Source organism: Chiloscyllium plagiosum, unplaced genomic scaffold (assembly GCF_037043375.1).
Source record: "Chiloscyllium plagiosum isolate Xiang-an unplaced genomic scaffold, Cpla_swu_hap1 HiC_scaffold_7, whole genome shotgun sequence".
Lineage (NCBI taxonomy): Eukaryota > Metazoa > Chordata > Chondrichthyes > Orectolobiformes > Hemiscylliidae > Chiloscyllium > Chiloscyllium plagiosum.
This window is the reverse complement of record NW_028270145.1, coordinates 63,690,648-63,712,177: the sequence shown is the minus strand read 5'-3', so window position 1 is coordinate 63,712,177 and position 21,530 is coordinate 63,690,648. Positions and strand designations below refer to the sequence as shown.

The 21,530-nt window shown below is 43.8% G+C and overlaps 1 protein-coding gene across 4 annotated transcripts in view; it reads right to left on the bottom strand.

Moving 5' to 3' along the window:
- Positions 1–887: 887 nt before the first annotated feature.
- cunh7orf57 (chromosome unknown C7orf57 homolog) overlaps positions 888–21,530 on the bottom strand; it is a 78,139-nt gene continuing 57,496 nt past the window's right edge. For 2 of the 4 annotated variants that reach the window (XM_087988619.1, XM_087988620.1), the window contains 4 exons: positions 18,725–18,846; positions 16,314–16,461; positions 3,539–3,619; positions 888–1,272 (listed from right to left, as the gene is read on the bottom strand). In XM_087988619.1, the coding sequence (XP_087844745.1) occupies positions 1,212–1,272; positions 3,539–3,619; positions 16,314–16,461; positions 18,725–18,846 (412 nt within the window). In that variant the 3' untranslated portion in view covers positions 888–1,211. The remainder of the gene's footprint in view (positions 1,273–3,538; positions 3,620–16,313; positions 16,462–18,724; positions 18,847–21,530) is intronic. The other 2 variants (XM_087988621.1, XM_043693799.2) reach the window with 2 other exon arrangements.

The window sequence follows — 21,530 nt, the reverse complement described above, 5'->3', positions numbered from 1 at the left end:
GAACATAGGTTCCCAGAACATGACCGGAATTTATGGATTAATAGTCTACCAATAATACCGACATGACTGTTACAAGGTCAGTCAGGTGGACATCATTGAATATGAGTTCCCAGATTGGGGCTGTTAATCTGGTCCAATCAGGCAGCCTTGGCAGATGGTTAAGAACTGGAGTGTCAGACATCCTATTCACTCTGAGAGCTGGCTCTGCGGCAGCTGGGTCAGCATCAAGGGCTCTTCATCTGTAAAGAAAGGGTGACTTGGTGACAGGATACTGGCCTCTGTGGAGTTATTTCAAATACGACTAGGCCATCGCCTACTGTTTTGGCTAGTTGTAGCAACACTCCAAATACTAGCTGTTCTATGTGTTAAAGGTCATACCAATGTGTATTACTTTCAGGAAACTTTGTGAAGATTTGTGAAAAATTATAGGATACAGTTCAATGCAGTTTGATGAATTGGCACCTCTGATAAACAGTGGTAGCAGCATATAGCATCCACTGGTTACAAAGCAATAATTCACCAAGCTTTATTTGACAACACCTTCCAAAAACCATCTCAGAAGATGGGTAAGAGGAGCTAAGGAACACTACTATGTGTGGGTACCCCTCCAGTTACACAGCATTCCGACTTAGACCTGTTTCAATATTTGTTCGTAGAGGTTGAGCCAGAAACTTGGAATTCCCTTCTCTAGCAGTATTTGCTGCAAGTGCACCTAAAATACATGGAATAGAGCAGTTCAAGAAGGCAGATTATCACCACCATCTCAAGGCCAGTTATGGAAGGACAAGAAATGCTGGCTGTGAGAGTGATGTTCACATCCCAAATACAATTTAAAGAGTGTTTCTCTACCTTTAAAGTCTATCAAATACGAGATTAGTCCATTTTCATTTTTATAGAACATTTATTTAACCTTTTGCACTGGAATGAAATTAATTATTTATACAATTTGAAAAGACAAATCTAAACCTCAAAAATTCTTCATTTTTAAAAATTAAACTTTAAGATTATATTTATATGGATTAATAACAATTCAGTTTGAAAAACTGCAGGCAATTTAAACTACAAGAGTAATTTTACATGAAAGAATAGCATTTTATTTGCTCATGTCAAATATCAATTTGATGACAAATATAAAAATCTCAGTACTACAAAATCAATCAGAATTTTAAAATTAACCTATTTATTATTATCCCCCCTAGTTGACAAGAGTTTCAGGCAAGAGCAATCTCAGACTGCAGACGGTTCTCCACACTCCGACGAATCTCTTTTGGTCTAAAGTGAAAGAAAACATTTTATCAAACTGGGCATCAGCAAATAGTGATTTAACAGCAATCAACAATTTTGAAAACCTAATTTCACATGTAGTTCTTATGCAATTACTAAACCTACCTTTAACTCTACATGACAAAAGGGAACAGGATGGATGGACAGCTAAAATAGTAGCTTCCCACTTAGAGTCATAGAGTCATAGAGATGTACAGCACGGAAACAGACACTTCGGTCCAACTCATCCATGCCGACCAGATATCACAACCCAATCGAGTCCCACCTGCCAGCACCTGGTCCATATCCCTCCAAACCCTTCCTATTCCTATATCCATCGAGATGCCTTTTAGATGTTGCAATTGTACTAGCCTCCACCACTTCCTCTGGCAGCTCATTCCATACACTTACCACCCTCTGAGTGAAAACGTTGCCCCTTAGGTCTCTTTAATATCTTTCCCCTCTCACCCTAAACTTGTGCCCTCTAGCTCTGGACTCCCTGACCCCAGGGAAAAGACCTTGTCTATTTATCCTATCCATGCCCCTCATGATTTGAGAAACCTCTATAAGGTCACCCCTCAGCTCCAGGGAAAACAGCCCCACCCTATTCAGCCTCTCCCTATAGCTTAAATCCTCCAACCCTGGCAACATCCTTGTAAATCTTTTCTGAACCCTTTCAATTTCACAACATCTTTCCAATAGGAAGGAGACTAAAATTGAACATAATATTCCAACAGTGAACTAACCAATGTCCTGTACAGCCACAACATGACCTCCCAACTCCTGTACTCAATACTCTGACCAATAAAGGAAAGCATACCAAACGCCTTCTTCACTATCCTATCTACCTATGAATCCACTTTCAAGGAGCTATGAACCTGCACTCCAAGGTCTCTTTGTTCAGCACCACTCTCTAGGACCTTACCATTAAGTGTATAAGTCCTGCTAAGATTTGCTTTCCCAAAATGCAGCAACTCACATTTATCTAAGTTAAACTCCCATCTGCCACTTCTCAATCCATTCGCCCATCTGATCAAGATCCCATTGTAATTTGAGGTAACTTTCTTCGCTGTCCACTCCACCTCCATATTTGGTGTCATCAGCAAACTTGCTAACTATACCTCTTATGCTCACATCCAAAGCATTTATATAAATGATGAAAAGTAGTGGACCCAGCACCGATCCTTGTGGCACTCCACTGGTCACAGGCCTCCAGTCTGAAAATCAATCCTTCACCACCACCCTCTGTCTTCTACCTTGGAGCCAGTTCTGTATCCAAATGGTGAGTTCTCCCTGTATTCCATGAGATCTAACCTTGCTAACCAGTCTCCCATGAGGAACTATGTTGAATGCCTTACTGAAGTCCATATAAATCACATCTACTGTTCTGCCCTAATCAATCCTCTTTGTTACTTCTTCAAAAAACTCAATCAAGTTTGTGAGACATGATTTCCCACGCATTAAGCCATGTTCACTATCTCTAATCTGTTCTTGCCTTTCCAAATACATGTACATCCTGTCCCTCAGGATTCCCTCCAACAACTTGCCCACCACCGACGTCAAGCTCACTGGTCTATAGTTCTCTGGCTTGTCCTTACCACTTTTCTTAAACAGTGGCACCACGCTAGCCAGCCTCCAATCTTCCAGCACCTCACCTGTGACTATCAATGATACAAATATCTCAGTAAGAGACCCTTATAACTGTGTTCCGCATAAGCTTCCACTTATCAAGTTTGTATTTTCCAGGGGTAGGCAAAGCATATGATGAACATATTTAAATTGAAGTCATATGACACAATTAATATAATTGCACCTCAACCATTTTAACTGAAACAAGTATAATTCTAGCACTGGAGCTTCCAGTAAAACCCAGCAGATTGGTGTCTCAGAACCACTGAAGCATTATTTTGTGGGCACTCCACTGCAGCTAATTGAATTGTAGCAGCAAATATGTGAACAAGATTAGAAGTAGTGATTGGAACCAGGTTGACTATGAGAGCCTTGATTGGGGTTGTTAACTTGGGCCAAGCAGGAAGCCCTGGCTGACCAAAATAAACAGGGGAAGCTTCTTTCGATTCTGGGGTTGCATGAACCTTGATGGTATGAGAACAAAGTGGAGGAGGAAGCATATGCACAGGCTGAGGCGTAAAAGGCGAAAGATGAAGCAGAGGTCCAGGTGAACAACTGCTGAAGACGCAGTACTGCTCAGACTTTGTTGAATCATTACATGGCAAATGGATTCTGATGCTATTTCTACATTGTTTATGAAGATTACCCATTTTGGAGGCTCCTCAGATGCTGGTCATGAGAAGATATTGAACATTGGTCTGTTGTACTGTGCCTTTGTGTATAGTAGCTGTGGAATAAAATACAAAACTCATTTGTGAAAAAATATATAAACGGAGAGTTCAGAATCTCCTCAGTTTAGGTGACTGACTTCAAGCTGGCTGGCCATAGCCAGTGTACTGTGGGGCAAGAAAAGTTCCCTTGCCTAAGAAGATATTGCCTTCCTTTTTCTTCTTTGTTATTGTGTTTTTGGTTTGTTTTCTTTTCTTTCACTGAGCTGTAAAAAAAGGGTATAAACAGAGGATATGGCCCTCTTGTGATGCAGTGATAGTGTCCCTAACCTTGCACTGAGAGACCTATGTTCAAGTCCCACCTGCTCTAGAGGTGTGTAATAAGACATCTGAACAGGTGGATTAGAAAGAATAGGTTAAATAATAAATAAATCAATCGCCCTAAAGGGCCTAAAATCAGGCATTAGGCTTTACATAGTTCAGAAACGTAACAATTTGAAGCCAAATAATTAGCTTCCCCAATGTTTCTTTGATAACAAAGATAAATGCTAATTAGCTTTGAGACAGAGATCCTGTTTCTAACACCACTAACACTGAAGAGAGATATTGTGGGAGAAATGAGGAAACAGGCATTATATTTCACAAAAACATGTAATGGCATTTTGAATCTCCTCAGTTCAAGGACCTATTTTGAGCTGGCTGGCCACAGACAGTGCAATGTGTATAAGTAAATTCTACCTTGACCCTAGCTGGAATTTCATGGATCATTCAGAACTTACTGGACATTTTCAGGTGCCTGCTACAGCACAAAAGGGGAGTTATGCAACTTTTTCCAAGGAAATTTTCCTGCAATTACTTTATAACTAGGTTGAGTTAACGAATGGCACAAAGTTAGTTCATGCCAAAGAACATGGTTAAATGTGAAGTTGTTAATTTTGGTAGAAAGCATAGAAAAGCAGCATTTTACTTAGGTGAAGAGAAATTGCAGAATTTGGTATTATAGAGGGATCTGGGCATGCTGGTGCATGAATCACATGTAGTAGTTAGGAACGCAAATGGAATGTTGCTGTTTATTGTAAGGGGAATGGAGCTAAAACTTGGGATATATTCCTGCAGTTGTTTAGGGCACTGGTGAGTGATCATTTTGAGTATTGTGAACAGTATTCATCTCTTCATTTGTAAAAAAGATATCATTGCTTTAAAAGCAGTTTAAAGAGGGTTCACTTTGACTCATTCCTGGAATGAAGGGCTTATTTTCCGAAGAAAAGGTAGCTTACATCTATTTTCTGGATCAGTGGTGCTGGATGAGCACAGCAATTCAGGCAGCATCCGAGGAGCTTCGAAATCGACGTTTCGGGCAAAGGAATAAAGGCAGAGAGCCTGAAGCGTGGAGGAGGGTGAGGGTGGGGATAGAGTAGCATAGAGTACAATAGGTGAGTGGGGGAGGAGATGAAGGTGATAGGTCAGGGAGGAGAGGGTGGAGTGGATAGGTGGAAAAGGAGCTGGGCAGGTCGGACAAGTCCGGACAAGTCAAGGGGACAGTTTTGCTGGAGGTTAGAAACTAGGATGAGGTGGGGGAAGGGGAAATGAGGAAGCTGTTGAAATCCACATTGATGCCCTGGGGTTGAAGTGTTCCGAGGCGGAAGATGAGGCGTTCTTCTTCCATGCGTCTGGTGGTGAGGAAGCGGCAGTGGAGGAGGCCCAGCACCTCCATATCCTCGGCAGAGTGGGAGGGGGAGTTGAAATGTTGAGCCACAGGACGGTTTGGTTGATTGGTGCGGGTGTCTCGGAGATGTTCCCTAAAGCGCTCTGCTAGGAGGCACCCAGTCTCCCCAATGTAGAGGAGACCGCATCGGGAGCAATGGATCAATAAATGATATTAGTGGATGTGCGGGTAAAACTTTGATGGATGTGGAAGGCTCCTTTAGGGCCTTGGATGGAGGTGAGGGAGGAGGTGTGGGCACAGGTTTTACAGTTCCTGCGGTGGCAGGGGAAAGTGCCAGGATGGGAGGGTGGGTCGTAGGGGGGGGCGTGGACCTGACCAGGTAGTCACGGAGGGAACGGTCTTTGCGGAAGGCGGAGAGGGGTGGGGAGGGAACTATATCCCTGGTCGTGGGGTCTGTTTGGAGGTGGCGGAAGTGTCGGCGGATGATTTGGTTTATGCGAAGGTTGGTAGGGTGGAAGGTGAGCACCAGGGGCGTTCTGCCCTTGTTGCGGTTGGAGGGGTTGGGTCTGAGGGCGGAGGTGCGGGATGTGGACGAGATGCATTGGAGGGCATCTTTAACCACATGGGAAGGGAAATTGCAGTCTCTAAAGAAGGAGGCCATCTGGTGTGTTCTATGGTGGAACTGCTCCTCCTGGGAGCAGATACGGTGGAGGCGGAGGAATTGGGAATACGGGATGGCATTTTTGCAAGAGGTAGGGTGGGAAGAGGTGTAATCCAGGTAGCTGTGGGAGTCGGTGGGTTTGTAAAAAATGTCAGTGTCAAGTCGGTCGTCACTAATGGAGATGGAGAGGTCCAGGAAGGGGAGGGAGGTGTCAGAGATGGTCCAGGTAAATTTAAGGTCAAGGTGGAATGTGTTGGTGAAGTTGATGAATTGCTCAACCTCCTCGCGGGAGCACGAGGTGGCGCCAATGCAGTCATCAATGTAGCGGAGGAAGAGGTGGGGAGTGGTGCCGGTGTAATTACGGAAGATCAACTGCTCTACGTAGCCAACAAAGAGACAGGCATAGCTGGGGCCCATACGTGTGCCCATGGCTACCCCTTTGGTCTGGAGGAAGTGGGAGGATTCAAAGGAGAAATTGTTAAGGGTGAGGACCAGTTCGGCCAAACGAATGAGAGTGTCGGTGGAGGGGTACTGTTGGGAACGTCTGGAGAGGAAAAAACAGAGGGCTTGGAGGCCCTGGTCATGGCGGATGGAGGTGTAGAGGGATTGGATATCCATGGTGAAGATGAGGCGTTGGAGACCGGGGAAACGGAAGTCTTGGAGGAGGTGGAGGGCGTGGGTGGTGTCTCGAACGTATGTGGGGAGTTCCTGGACTAGGGGGGATAGGACAGTGTCGAGGTAGTTAGAGATGAGTTCAGTGGGGCAGGAGCATGCTGAGACAATGGGTCGGCCAGGGTGGTCAGGCTTGTGGATCTTGGGAAGGAGGTAGAACCGGGCAGTGCGGGGTTCCCGGACTATGAGGTTGGAAGCTGTGGGTGGTAGATCTCCTGAGGTGATGAGGTTCTGTATGGTCTGGGAGATGATGGTTTGGTGATGGGGGGTGGGGTCATGGTCAAGGGGGCGGTAGGAAGAGGTGTCCTCGAGTTGGCGTTTGGCTTCAGCGATGTAGAGGTCAGTGCGCCAGACTACCACTGCGCCCCCTTTGTCCGCTGGCTTGATGGTGAGGTCAGGATTGGAGCAGAGGGATTGGAGGGCTGCGCGTTGTGAGGGTGAGAGGTTGGAGTGAGGGAGGGGGGTCGACAGGTTGAGGCGGTTAATGTCCCGGCGGCAGTTGGAAATGAAGAGGTCGAGGGCAGGTAATAGGCCAGCACGGGGTGTCCAGGTGGATGCAGTGTGTTGAAGGTGGGTGAAGGGGTGCTTGGAAGATGGGCGGGAATCCTGATTGTGAAAGTAAGCTCGGAGGCGGAGGCGACGGAAGAATTGTTCTATGTCACGGTGTGTAGTAAATTCATTGATGCGTGGACGGAGGGGGACGAAGGTGAGTCCTTTGCTGAGGACTGATCGTTCGTCCTCAGTGAGGGGGAGGTCTGGAGGGATGGTGAAAACTCGGCAGGGCTGGGAGCTGGGAGCTGGTGTGGGTGTAGAGCTGGGAGTGGGGTCAGAGCCAGTACCTGGAGTGGGTGTGATGGTGGGGGGAATGGGGGTAGAGTCATGAGCAGGTGTAGTGTTCCCCTCGGGTTTCTGGGGGGTGGGGATAGTGACAGTGGGGTCTGTGGGGGGCGTGTCAGCAGAATGCAGGTGAGTGGCGCTGGTGGGGGCGGAAGTGGTGGCAGACACGGCAGTAGGGGTGGCGGAAGTCACTGAGCGTGTGGCATCGGCGATGATGTGAGGGCTGGAAGTGTCTGTGGGAGTGGCCATGATGGGGGCAGAAGTGACATCATCAATCAGCGTGGGGGTGGTAGCTGCATCAGCCGCATGGCTAATGGTGTTTCCGAGGCCAGGGGAATCTTCTGGAATGTTCGAGGAGTGCTGGTTATGGGGGTGGGTAGATAAAAGTTTGTTGTACTTACAGTTTTTGATGTTTGAGATGGAATTGAAATACTGTTTGTTGAGTGTATGGATTCTCCTGAGGATGTAGTACAGAGTGGGTCCTTTGCAATTCTGAGAGAGTGTGGCCCTCAGCTGAGGCAGGGCTGACTGTAGAGAGGTTAGGTGCCGGCGCATTGCTGCAAGCGTGGAGCGGAGGATCTTGAAGGAGAACCGTTGCTGGTGTTTTTGAATCTGTAGTCTGTACTGTTTGTCCTGTTCGGGTCCGAACTCTGCTGGTTTAAAGGTGGTCCGGAGTCCGCATGGGATGAGTTGGTTACGGAGACAGGCACTGAGGAAGCAAATGTGGCTGTAGTAGCGGGTTTGTTTCAGGACGTGGTTGAAGAGCTTCAGGGCAGAGGAAATGACCTGGGAGTTGCAGTGGGAGAGAGACTCCCTGAGATTCTTGCTGAAAATGTGTTGCTGGAAAAGCGCAGCAGGTCAGGCAGCATCCAGGGAACAGGAGAATCGACGTTTCGGGCATAAGCCCTTCTTCAGGATTCCTGAAGAAGGGCTTATGCCCGAAACGTCGATTCTCCTGTTCCCTGGATGCTGCCTGACCTGCTGCGCTTTTCCAGCAACACATTTTCAGCTCTGATCTCCAGCATCTGCAGACCTCACTTTCTCCTCCCTGAGATTCTTGTAGAGAGAGGAGGAAAACTTCTTCAAGGCAGGCATCCTTGCAAAAGGATTCAAACGTATGTGGGGAGTTCCTGGACTAGGGGGGATAGGACAGTGTCGAGGTAGGTAGAGATGAGTTTACGTCTATTGACCATTGATAATAAATGTTATTATCAATGGGCGATTGATAATGTTAGCTGATCTTATTGAACCATATAAAATCTTGAGAAGATTGGATAGACTGGATACCTGCTGGTTGTTCTCTTTATGGATGGAGACTAAAATTATGGGAAATAAAATTATATCTCCCTACCCTATCTTCTGCATAAAAACCAACATTTTCCTAGTTACCATCAGTTCTGAGGAAGGGTCACTGGACTCGAAATGTTAACTCTGATTTCTCTTCACAGATGCTGCCAGATCTACTGAGCTTTCCCAGCAACTTCTGTTTTGTTTCTGATTCACAACATCTGTAGTTCTTTTGGTTTTATTTAATATTTAACTCACTGCCACATCTCTTCTTGGCATGCCAACCTTAAAGAAGTTCTGCTCCTCTCTCCAACGGAATTTCCATTCCAATCTTTTTTTCTTTTCCACTGACATTAATTTCACTGTCACTCCTGGTGTTTTGACCAGGTATTTGTTAAAACTAATTTCCACAGCCACATCACATTCCTAAGTGATCTCCTCCGGCTCAGATTCATCCCACGTGGATTCCAACTGCAGTTTCATCCCTTGTACTTTGAATCCAACCAGGATCACAGGTATCTCCATCATGTTCAATGTTCCACAGACAGCTGCTCTTGCCACAACCCGAGACCCACACTCAGTGCCATGCACCATCACATGCACACTCTCGACCTCTCTCTCCAACAGCATCATAACACGCTGGCTCAGAGCCGCACCACTCTGCAGTTCCACTTCATCCTCCGGCTCATTCACCGTGCAAATAAGAAACATTTTATTTTCCTTTTAGGCATTAGGACTCACAAGATGCAACAGCTCAGGGATACCCATGGCCCTCTGGAATCTTCCTCCCTTCCCCTTTCCTTTGACTCCATCCCCTCTCCCAACCCCACCTCCTGTCAGATATTCACCATCCCTCCTAACCTTCTGCTCTCCGATGCTCAACGTACTGCACTTAGCAAAGGTCTCAGCTGTATCCCTCTGCGTCCCCACATTAATGAATTTCGGGCACAACATGATGTTGAATTCTTCGTCCATCATCTTCGCCTCTGTGCCCATTTCTTTGGACAATAATCCTCTCCCCATCCCACTGAATCCTTTGCCTAGCTCCAACACTCTCCCTCTACCTGGACCCCTCCCCCTCTGGCCTTTTACCTGCACTTGACTTGTTTATTGAGAACTGTCAACGTGACATTGGTTGCCTTAATTTCTCTGCTTCTCTCTCCCAATCCAGCCTATCTCCCTCTGAACTGACTGCACTCTGTGCACTTAGATCCAATCATGACGTTGTTAGTAAGCCTGCCAATAACGGTGGTGCTGCTGTAGTCTGGCATACTGACCTCTACATTGCAGAGGCTGAGTAGCAGCTCTCAGATACCTCCTTCTGTCAATTTCAGGCCATTGTGTCAACTACAGTCACTGACCTCATTTCATCTGGTGAGCAGCCCCTCACTGCCTCCAAGTTAATAGTCCCCCAGCCCCACCACAGCTCAATTCTACCTCCGCCTGAAAATCCAAAAACAGGCCTGCCCGGGCAGACCCACTGTTTCAGCATGCGACTGCCCCACAGAACTCATCTCTTCCTGTCTTGACTCAGTCTTTTCTCTCCTGGTCCAGTCCCTGCCCACTTACATCTGTGATTCCTCTGACACTCTACGCCTTTTTTGGAATTTCCAGTTTACAGGCTCCAGCCGCCTCCTCTTTACTAGGATGTGCAATCCTTTACACATCCATCCCACATCAGGATGGTCTCAGGGCTCTCCGCTCTTCCTGAAGCAAAGACCCAAACTGTCCCCACCCACCACCACCCTCCTCTGCTTGGCTGAGCTCATCCTCACCCTCAACAACGTCTGTTTTAACTCCTCTCATTTTCTCTAGGTCTGAGGGTGGCCATGGATATTTGCATGGACCCCAGGTTTTTTTAGATTACTTACAGTGTGGAAACAGGCCCTTCAGCCCAACAAGTCCACACTGACCCTCTGAAGACCAACCCACCCAGACCCATTCCCCTACATCTATCCCTTCACCTAACACTATGGGCAATTTAGCATGGTCAATTCACCTAACGTGCACATTTGTTTTGGTCTGTAGGAGGAAACTGGAGCACCCGGAGGAAACCCACGCAGACAGGGAGAATGTGCAAACTCCACACAGACAGTTGCCTGAGGCGGGAATTGAACTCGGGTCTCTGGCGCTGTGAGGCAGCAGTGCTAACCACAGTGCCACTGTGCCACCGTGCTGCCCACAGTTATGCCTGTCTCTTTGTGGTGTATGAGATACATTTCTTGTTCCAGTCCTATTCCAGCCCCCACACACAACTCTTTCTTTGATATATCAATGATATCATCAGTGCTGCTTCTCTTTCTCATCCAGAATTGAAAAAGTTCATCATTTTCCAGCCCACCCTCACTTTCACCAGGTATCTCTGACTCCTCCCTTCTCTTATCCGACATCTCATTTTCAATTTCTGGGGATAGATTGCCCACAGATTCCCACAGCTACCTGGACTATATGTCCTCATACCCTGCTTCCTGTAATGACTCCATTCCATTCTCCCCGTTCCTCCATCTCCATATGTTCCAATGAGGCCATCTTTGACAAGACAGCCTTGGTTCTTCTTCAATCAAGGATTCCTTAACATCATTGTCAACAGGACCCTCAGCCATGTCTGACCCATCTCCTGCACTTCCACCCTCACTCCCTCTCCTCCCTCCTGCAACAGCGATATAGTACCCCTTGACCTCACCTACCATCCCACCAGCATCCACATCCAGGAGATCATCAGGTACCATTTCCGCCACCTCCAGTGAGATGCCACCACTAGACACATTTTCCCCTTCCCTCCCTTATCCACAGGGACTGTTCCCTTTGGGACACCCTGGTCCACTCTTCCTTCACTCCCAACACCCCATCACAGCCCCATGGCAACTTCCCCTGCAAAGGTGTAACACCTGCCGATTTATCTCCTACCTCCTCAGTATCCAAGGGCCTAAGCATACCTTCCAGATTATGCAGCACTTTACCTGGACTTCACACAATCCAGTCTGCTGCATTCACTGCTCACAATGTGGTCTCCTCTACATTGGAGAAACGAAGCATAGATTGGGTGACCACTTCACAGAACATCTACGTTCTGTCTGCAAAAACACCCTGAGCTTCCAGTTGTCTGCCACTTTAGCACACTGCCCTGTTTCCTGGTCAACATTTCTATCTCAGGCTTGCTGCAGTGTTCCAGCAAAGCTCATTGCAAGCTGGAAGAACAGCACCTCATTTTCCTCTTGGGAACCCTGCAGCCTTCTGGACTCAATACTGCGTTCAATAATTTTAGGGCTTGAACTCTCCTATGTCGGACCCCCCGACCCTACACACCAGGTCTTGTTATCACGTAGTCTGCCATTCCACACTACCTGTTGTTAGCCACTAACAGTCTGCAGTAACAGCTACTCAGCTAGATCGTTACCCACTCTTTTGTCTGTCCAATTCTTCTTCTCTCTCTTTGGGCTCTATCCCCACCTATCGCTTACTTCTTATATCCTCCCCCACCCTATTTTCTGCATATAAACTGACAACATCCCAGGTACCATCAGTTCTGAGGAAGGGTTACAAAATGCTGGATCCAAAATGCTAACTCTGATTTCTCTGCACAGATGCTGCCAGACCTGCTGAGCTTTTCCAGAAACTTCTGTTTTTGTTTCTAAAATTATGGGACATAGTTTATGAATAAAAGGTCACCCCTTTATTACAGAGTTTTTTTTTCTTTCTTAGAAGTGGCTAGCTTGTGGAATTTTCTTCTCCAGAAAGTAGTGAAGGCTAGGTCTTTAAATTTATTTAAGGCTGACATAGACAAAGGAACCTTGAGTTAAGGATTGTAGAGAACTATGTGGATATGAGACCACATCAGCCGTGATCATATTATAGCAAGCTTGAAGGACCAAAAAACCCATTCCTGCTCCTAAGTCCTACACTCCTCTGTTCTTACAATATAATTGAATTACGTACTTTGAAGGACCTTGACGGACAATAGCAGCCGCTTCATCAGAACACCGCCAGTACATTCCCTTCAATCCATCATAGCAATAACTCTTCACACTCACTGGTCAAAATTCTAAAACCTCCTCTTGAGCAAAACTGAGGGTATGCTTACATCATATGGAAACAATGTTTTAAGAAGGTGTATTACCACAACCTTTTAGATAAGCCATTTAAGATTGAGATGAGGAAATACTTGTTCACCCAAAGAGTGTGAATCTGTCAAATTTGCTAGCATAGAAAGTAGTCAAGGCTAAAACATCATATAATTTCAAGAAGGAATGGGATATAGCATTTGGGATTAAAGGGATCAAATGGTACTGTAGAAAAGTAGGAACAGGTTATTGGATGATCATCCATGATCATAATGAATGGCAGAGCAGGCTGATTAGCCCACTTCCACACCAATTTTCTTTGTTTCTCAATTGCAGTTAGGAATGGGCAATAAATTGCCAGCAATGCTCATATCACTTGAACAATTTTTTTTAAAAATGGGTCATGTGCTCACTAATCAGTACTATTCCATAGGACCTTTGCTTTGTATTTCTTCATTTGTTGCTGCCTAGTACAGTAACAGTTTAAATTCCAATTACTAAAATTACATAAAAGATAATTAAATGGAAGAATTATAAATTAAGGTTGAGTTAAGTTTAAATATGGAGCAGAAATCCACAAGGCCATGTTACATCTGAGGTGTAGTGGCAATCTGAAATGCATATCTTAATGTTGTATGTTAGAACAGAATCTTACACACTTTAGCTCAGACACAGTTGAAGGAGCTTTGAGCCAATATGGTCATATTACCCCACGTGAGGCACAATGTAAAGTATGGAATATGGTGTTGATTGAATAAATGACATTTCACATGGGAATGTGACTTCTCACCAGTGTTTTAAAGATTAAGTTTTACTCAGTTTATCTTATGTATTATATGAATAGTCTTTATTATTATGTGTTCCTGAATGTATGAATTTATTTTTCATGTCAGGCAGGGAAACCACAAACAGGAGAGAGTCGGCAAATATGAGTCAGCAAGAGGGAGAGAGTTGACTTGCAGTAGAGATGGTGACTGTGACAGTGTCAGTGAGCAGGAGAAGGTCAACCTTTGTAGAAAGTCCCCAAGCAGCTGAGAGTTGCCCAGCAGGAGTGAGTCACCCAGTGGGAGGGGGCTTGTCCAGTGGGAAGGAATTGACAAGGGAATGAAAGTTGGTCTGTGTGGAAGTCAGCGAGCAATAGCTAAATATTCAGAGTTAACATGTTTCTTTTCTCTTTCTAAATATAGTGTAGTTAAACATTCTTTCATTTACAAATAGAAATTTAGACATGCTCAATATTTAAACTTAAAAAATAAAATGTGTAAAAATGTTATTTTTTTCTGATGGGAAATGTCCCTAGAGAACATAGCAACAGCTTTTACACTGGTTATAATTTGATTTGCATAAAGTGTTTCACATAAATGACCTCCGTGTTGGACAATGAGCAACAAAATCCCACAGCCTGATGCATGGGCACTAGCCAAATATATTCCTCCTCTAACTCATTGCTTTCTGGAATCAGATGACCATCCATGGCCACCCTCGCTCTTCCACATTGCACAGGCAGTGCACTCTAAAAAAACCCAGACTTGCAATGTAGAGTGCTCCAGCAACCAATGTTTCCTTTAAGCTGCATCGATGTCTGCATGTGGTGTTGGTCCAATGTTCCACACACTATGTATGTCAACTTTAACATCCGGTTCTGGAAGTCACTGCTGTGCATGGACCTCAGAGATCTGCATAGTCGGAATGAAAATTAGAGGGAGCTCTGCCAACACTTGCATTGAAGGGCTGCAGCAAGGACACTTTATGCACAGGGACAGGTACTCAGCTCTCAGACTGCACCCAGCTGCATCGCAGGGATGCTCAGATGTTGTATTAGTGCCTACTTGTTTGCTCACAGCATCCTGGTAAAAACAATGACTGCAGATCCTGGAAACCAGATTCTGAATTAGAGTGGTGCTGGAAAAACACAGCAGTTCAGGCAGCATACGAGGAGCAGGAAAATTGACATTTCAGGCAAAAGCCCTTCATCAGGAATAGAGGCAGAGTGCCTGCAGGGTGGAGAGATAAATGAGAGGAGGGTGTGGGTGGGGAGAAAGTAGCATAGAGTACAATTGGTGAGTGGGGGTGGGGATGAAGGTGATAGGTAAGAGAGGAGGGTGGAGTGAATAGGTGGAAAGGAAGATAGGCAGGTAGGACAAGTCATGGGGAAGGTGCTGAGCTGGAAGGCTGGAACTGGGGTGAGGTGGGGGAGGGGGAAATGAGGAAACTGGTGAAGTCCACATTGATGCCCTGGGGTTGAAGTGTTCCGAGGCAGAAGATGAGGCGTTCTTCCTCCAGGTGTCGGATGGTGAGGGAGCAGCGGTGAAGGAAGCCCAGGACCTCCATGTCCTCGGCTGAGTGGGAGGGGGAATTGAAATGTTGGGCCACAGGACGGTGTGGTTGATTGGTGCGGGTGTCCTGGAGATGTTCCCTAAAGCGCTCTGCTATGAGGTGTCCAGTTTCCCCAATGTAGAGGAAACCGCATCGGGAGCAACGGATACAATAAATAATATTGGTGGATGTACAGGTAAAACTTTGATGGATATGGAAGGCTCCTTTGGGGCCTTGGATGGTGGTGAGGGAGGAGGTGTGGGTGCAGGCTTTTGCTTTTCCAGCACCACTCTAATCCAGAATCATAGCATCCCTGCCTTGCCTCGCCAATTAGTGAAGTTACACAACCAGTTAACTTGCCTTGCTGCTGAGCAATGCTCAGTGTGGGAGGGGCACACCTTGCTACATGGCAGTATGCTATCTCAATCTCATGTCTGTTGCATGTTCCAATAGTATATATGGCAAATACACTGCATGTGCAGCAAAAGGCAGCCAAGTATCCAACACTTAGGGGTGTAGTCAAGATTTACAAGGATGTTGCCAGGGTTGGAGGACTTGAGCTATAGGGAGAGGCTGAACAAGCTGAGGCTGTTTTCCCTGAAGCATCAGAGACTGAGGGGTGACCTTATAGAGGTTTACAAAATTATGAGGGGCATGGATTGGGTAAATAGACAAAGTCTTTTCCATGGGGTTGGAGAGTCCAGAACTAGAGGGCATAGGTTTAGGGTGAGAGGGGAAAGATTTAAAAGAAACCTAAGGGGCCGCTTAGTCACACAGAGGTTGGTACGTGTATGGAATGAGCTGCCAGAGGAAGTGGTGGAAGCTGGTACAATTGCAATATTTAAGAGACATTTGGATGGGTATATGAATTGAAGGGGTTTGGAGGGATATGGGCCTGGTGATGGCAGATGAGACTAGATTGGGTTGGGATATCTGGTCGGCATGGACGGTTTGGATGGAAGGGTCTGTTTCCATGCTGTACACCTCTATGACTCTAGTCCTCAATCATGTCCATTGAGGTACCCGTTAGTCAGGGAATCCTGGCACAGTAAGTTAAAGACAATCTGCCATACTCATCAAGGCCACTGGACATGGTTAGGTGTCTAGTCAGGTGTACATTTTGTGCCGGCCTACTGAAACTAAAAGGTGAAAGTATTTTATCAGACACCAAAACCTGGCTATCTTGAAATGATTACATATATTAACAAGAAAGAGAAATAAGTTCTTGTCACTCAAATGAATGGATATCTTGCCTGTGTTCACCAAAGATTTTGAAGAAAGAATCATTTTCTGCAGTAACTTTATTCTTTTCATTTCCTCTGATGCCAGTCATCCTCTTTCCTCTATATGTGGGCTGAATTTCCTGAGGCAAAACCTCAGATTTCACAGCATCTGAATGTTCTTTGAAAGATTAGAGAGAACATGTTTAACTAATTAAACAGTGCATTTTACATTCAATATCCATTAAAATTAATACAGCAAACAGTCCTCATGTTTTAATCCTTATAAGTTTAGTTGAAATAAACACTGACTTTAAATTGGGGAAGATGTCTTTTTCTGACCCCAGGCAAAGAGTAACTAAAGAGTAGATTTTTCAATTATTCCTTTTTTGACTCCAAAATGATGGATAATGGGCATTGTGCTGGCACAGTTTGTTCTATGCTGGAGAATGGAGCTACTGCAATCATTGTGAGGGAAGGTAGGGGAGATTTTAAGGGGAGCTTGTTTACTACATGTTATAGCCAAAGATTTTACAATTTTGATTATTATCAAAATATGAAACAGCAGGAGACAAGAGCAAACTTTCAGAACGACTGCCTGAGGATGTGTATGGAAGGAACACTGTTCTCCTTGAGTCAACTGACCCCTGCAAGACCCAGGGTGATATTTTAATCATCAAGTGCTGTTCCCAACAGAGGATTGAAAATTACCTCCATTTTCGTACCTTGACTCATTGTTTGCACCAGCGCACCCAGGATACCAGGCACTTCACTCTTTCACTAGCCCACACCATTGGCCACATTTTCTATCATCTCTTGGATTCCTCTTCCAATGCTCTATGACCCCAGTTCCACTCTATTCTCCCTCATCATTGATTCACCTACGCCAGTCTTAAGCCTCCTTATAAGCTGCTATTCTCCTACACCCCACTTCTGTTCAGCAGAGTTCAGCAAGAATAATAGTTGAGCTCACACACAAAGGTACAAAGTCATCTGGTGCTTGCTATGTTTAGAAAATTCTCATGCACTGCTGACTTTACGTTAAAGGTGCAGCAAAATTTATTTAAGGGATTGTGGTAATGATTACTCATGACATGCAAAATGAGTTGGAACCTATCGCTTAATCTCTGCAATTCAACCCACTATCAGGAATCAAAATTTTAGCCCTCATTGAGTTCAGTCACCCTACGCACTGCATTTCCTTCTCTTGTAGGTCCCAAACTCATCATTCTGTCAATTGAGAAATTGTCAAACATATTTATCAGTGACATTGAATATCTTAAGAACTGTAAACTTTGTGATAAATTACAAGTTTATAATTGTTCCAACATCTGAATTTGAAAATAATATACTAGTTTTTAATCTTTTCCAGCATCTTGTGATGTTCTGAAACAGTTATTACAAATGTTGTCCTTCCTCCTAAGAATCATGAGGCTTTATTTCTGAATAATTGAAATAAATGATACTGGTGAAAATTTAATGATGTTTCTTTTCCCTGTCCCCGGAAGTGTGGCCAAATTATAGGTGCAACCTGAAGCAGATAGAGGCAATTGAATCTCTCTGGCCAGAGATAAGGTCAGTTACCTCCTAACTTGATTCTTTACTTTTTTTATGGTGGTTAGTGACCGTCTCATTCCAAGGTTTTGGCTGTAAGTGTTCTAAAGAAGTGTCATATTAAACTTGAACTGTTAATGACATGTTCTCCACAGGTGCTACCAGGTCTGCTGAGTTTTACTCAATACTTTTTATTTTTATTACAAATTTCCAGCATCTGCAGTACTTTGCTTTAATTGTAGGCTATAAGCTTGATTTTTAATGGTGCTCTGGTTTTGTTCAGGGGGTGAAAATATAGGATGTGCAGTAACTGACACTCCAATTATTTGTACAGTATGGGTGAGTCCCTTAGAATTTATCTATCTTGGACACATTTGGAATAGGAGACAGGATCTGGTGGTGAATTGCTCACTCAAGATTCAAAGGAGGGCCAACCTTGCTACAAAGACCTACAATATTGTCCTTGTTTTCTCATGATGCCATTTTCCTAGCCTCAGGCACCTGTGTTCAATATTACACACACTGCATGACATATAGTAGTATTGTAGGGAGCAAACTTTGCATTATTTGTTTTATTGTCTAAAGGCTTTCCAAGTACAACATCAAAATGCCTGCCACCATTTTTAAAATTGCCAGAGATTAGAAACATTTTATTACATATGTAGTAGCACTCTTATTTTCAGTCTAAACCAACACTGCCTCAACTACCTGAGTCATTCCTCTGAGCACATACAATAAAACTCATTTTCTTCTAGTCCCTGATGAAAAATTACATTGCAATGTTGCAGATACATCATAAAGTTCCTCAATTTGTAAGATATGACCAATCAGAGGAATGTAGTTTTCTGGAATAGTTTTCTATGATACAGTAGTTTTCTATGATACAGTACCCATATTTTGTTCTTTGCTGTTTTTCACATCCTTACGTTCTGAAAACCAATCATCAGCATAGCCAAAACTTAGCAACTTTTGCATGCTAACTGGTGGTTCCTTTCTGCGGGAAAATCTGTAACTTCGGAAAATCAAATATGAAATGTTTTTACCTTTAATTACAAATAATTACAATATAAAATATTGAACTCGGACATATATTATAAACTGTAGGTCACTGAGACTAATATATACATATTTCAGAAGACATTTTGGAAGTATTTATAAATAATCATGTCACAAAACAATAGCTATTTCAATCTATTTGACAGTATCACAATCAAATTCAACCATATTGTTACTTAATATCTTGCTGGATGCAAGTGAAATTCATCAAATGCCACATGACTGATTATTTTCCATATTTATTGGGGAATAGATGAAATTTCAAACCTACCTTTTTTGAAAACAGCTAATTCTAGAAACTAGACATTGATTCGTATTTGCACACACATAATGTTTAACTTTGACCATGTTAAAATTGTGGATTACTAACATTTAATCTTTTTTTTCCTGTAAATCAACTGTTCATCATCACAGCAGACCAGCTGGATAGTCTATTCTATTGGAAGTGGCTCACACTCAGAACAATCCATTAGCTTTCCTCTGACATCTGGCCCAATTAGTAATATTTCTACTTGTGAGCAAGATCGGGGAAATGGGCATGGAATCATAGATCAATATCCTGCTGGACTATGCCAATGTGAGAGGATTTCCTCTAGCTGTAGACCTCTCACCATTATTGTATATTCATGAGAATAATTGTAGCCTTTGTGGAACAAACAATAATCAGTTCAACCTAACCAGTTTAGGTTGCACCCAATCTTTTCTCCTGTATATATTGTCATGGATGTTCTTTACTGCTTCCCATATACCCCATATGTACACCATTCAGCATGACTGAATGGTAACACTTTCACTATTGAAAGTTCCTTCCCAAAAAAACTGTGGATACTGGCCAATTGAAATTTTCAGATTTTTGTTAAGCAACAATGTCAATGAATATAGAATAAAAGCTGATAAATCAAACTGGACATGATCCAATTGAATGGAGGAAGAGTTTTAAGGGGCTTAATAGCCTTTCCTTTCACCATATTCCTGTATACCACTTTTCACATTTTCTGTTTGTCCCAAAGCATTAGACAGTCAATGATGCACTTCTGAAGTGTAGTCACTGTTGTAACATAGGGAAACTTACTAGCAAATTGATGCACAGGAACCTTCCACAACAGCTTTTTGGTTAATGTCTTGATAACTTGATAGTGGTTTTGGTGCAGGGATAAACAATGGCCAGGGCATCTCCTCTGTTCTTCATTGAATATTACTGTGGAATCTTTTACTGATACCTCACATGGTATAGTCTCAGTTTTACTTCTCATTGGAAAGAAAGTACTTCTTAAAGTAAGACATCCCCTCTATTTTGCACTGAATATTAGCCTAGAATATATGCACAAGTACATGGAGTGTGACTTCAACCAATGATCATTTGACTCAGAGATGAGAGCACTATGACTAAGCCCATGTTGGAATTTGCTAAGTTCTTTCATTCCTTCTTTAATATTTTTTACTCCATTTTTTACAAACATTTAAGTGAAGAAATTTGTTTACAGAGCACTTTTTAAAAAATCATTGATGAAGACTTGTTTCCACAATGCCCTGGCCAGCTGCATCACCTGCCCTAGGGATTTTGAAGCAACTCTATAGCATGTCACATGAACAAATTTCTCCCCTGTAAATCTCTGTTGTGTTTTCCATGATTCCTTTCTCGTTCAAACATTATCAAAGGTGCAGTTTTATATTTCCATATTGATATTAAAAATGTAGTAAGAAATACTTTTGATCTTTTGGAACTACAAAAGATCAGTTGGTCCAAATTTATTGAGACAAGATTTTCCATCTAAACACTCATACATTCCTATTTTCTGGTCATACAACAGTACATTCAGCTAACAGCAATATGGGTGAAGAGTGTATTAACAGGCAAGCTGCAAGAATGAGAAAATTGATAAACACTGACATGTGCCAAAAATTACACTAGACTCTTCCTCAAAAACATTCGTTCAGCCTCTTTCATTAATACAGTGTTCTGCTAAAATGAGTCCCTGCTAGGGCATGAACTATTAATACAAATAAACATGGTTATGCAATCAACAGGGAATGATAGTGTTCCCGTGTTTATGTTAAGTCATCTACTTTACTGAGAAATAAGTCAACTGAACTTAAAAATCAATACCTGAATGACCAGAGGGCCATGCAGCCACTATAAATATTTAGGAGTTGCCCCTGTTATGGCTTCCATCCTTTACTTCACCAACATACCCAGTGACTCTGCCACTATTGATACATCATCAGTAATTGTTAGATGTGGGTCTGGAAACATTGCTCTGCCAGCTGCATGAGGAACTGTCCCACCTTCCTCTTTGCATCTTTCTTGTATACTTTTATGAGATGACAGTCTTTATTTTCAAAATGAGCCACCTTCATTTGGTGCACTTAACCCAGCAGATCCATCAACTACTACATTCTAAAGTTGTAGTATTGCCCAGATGTCTCTGTAGTAACATTGTAAACAATCGATCAACTTTTAAATCACTGCTGCAACTTGCCCTTTAAAGGATTGGCCGCAACATTTAAAAACTGCTGCTGGATGTTATTATTTTTCCGCCATATATTTCCCTCCCCACCCCTTTCCGCCTTCCGCAAAGACTGTTTCCTCCGTGACTACCTGGTCAGGTCCACGCCCCCCTACAACCCACCCTCCCATCC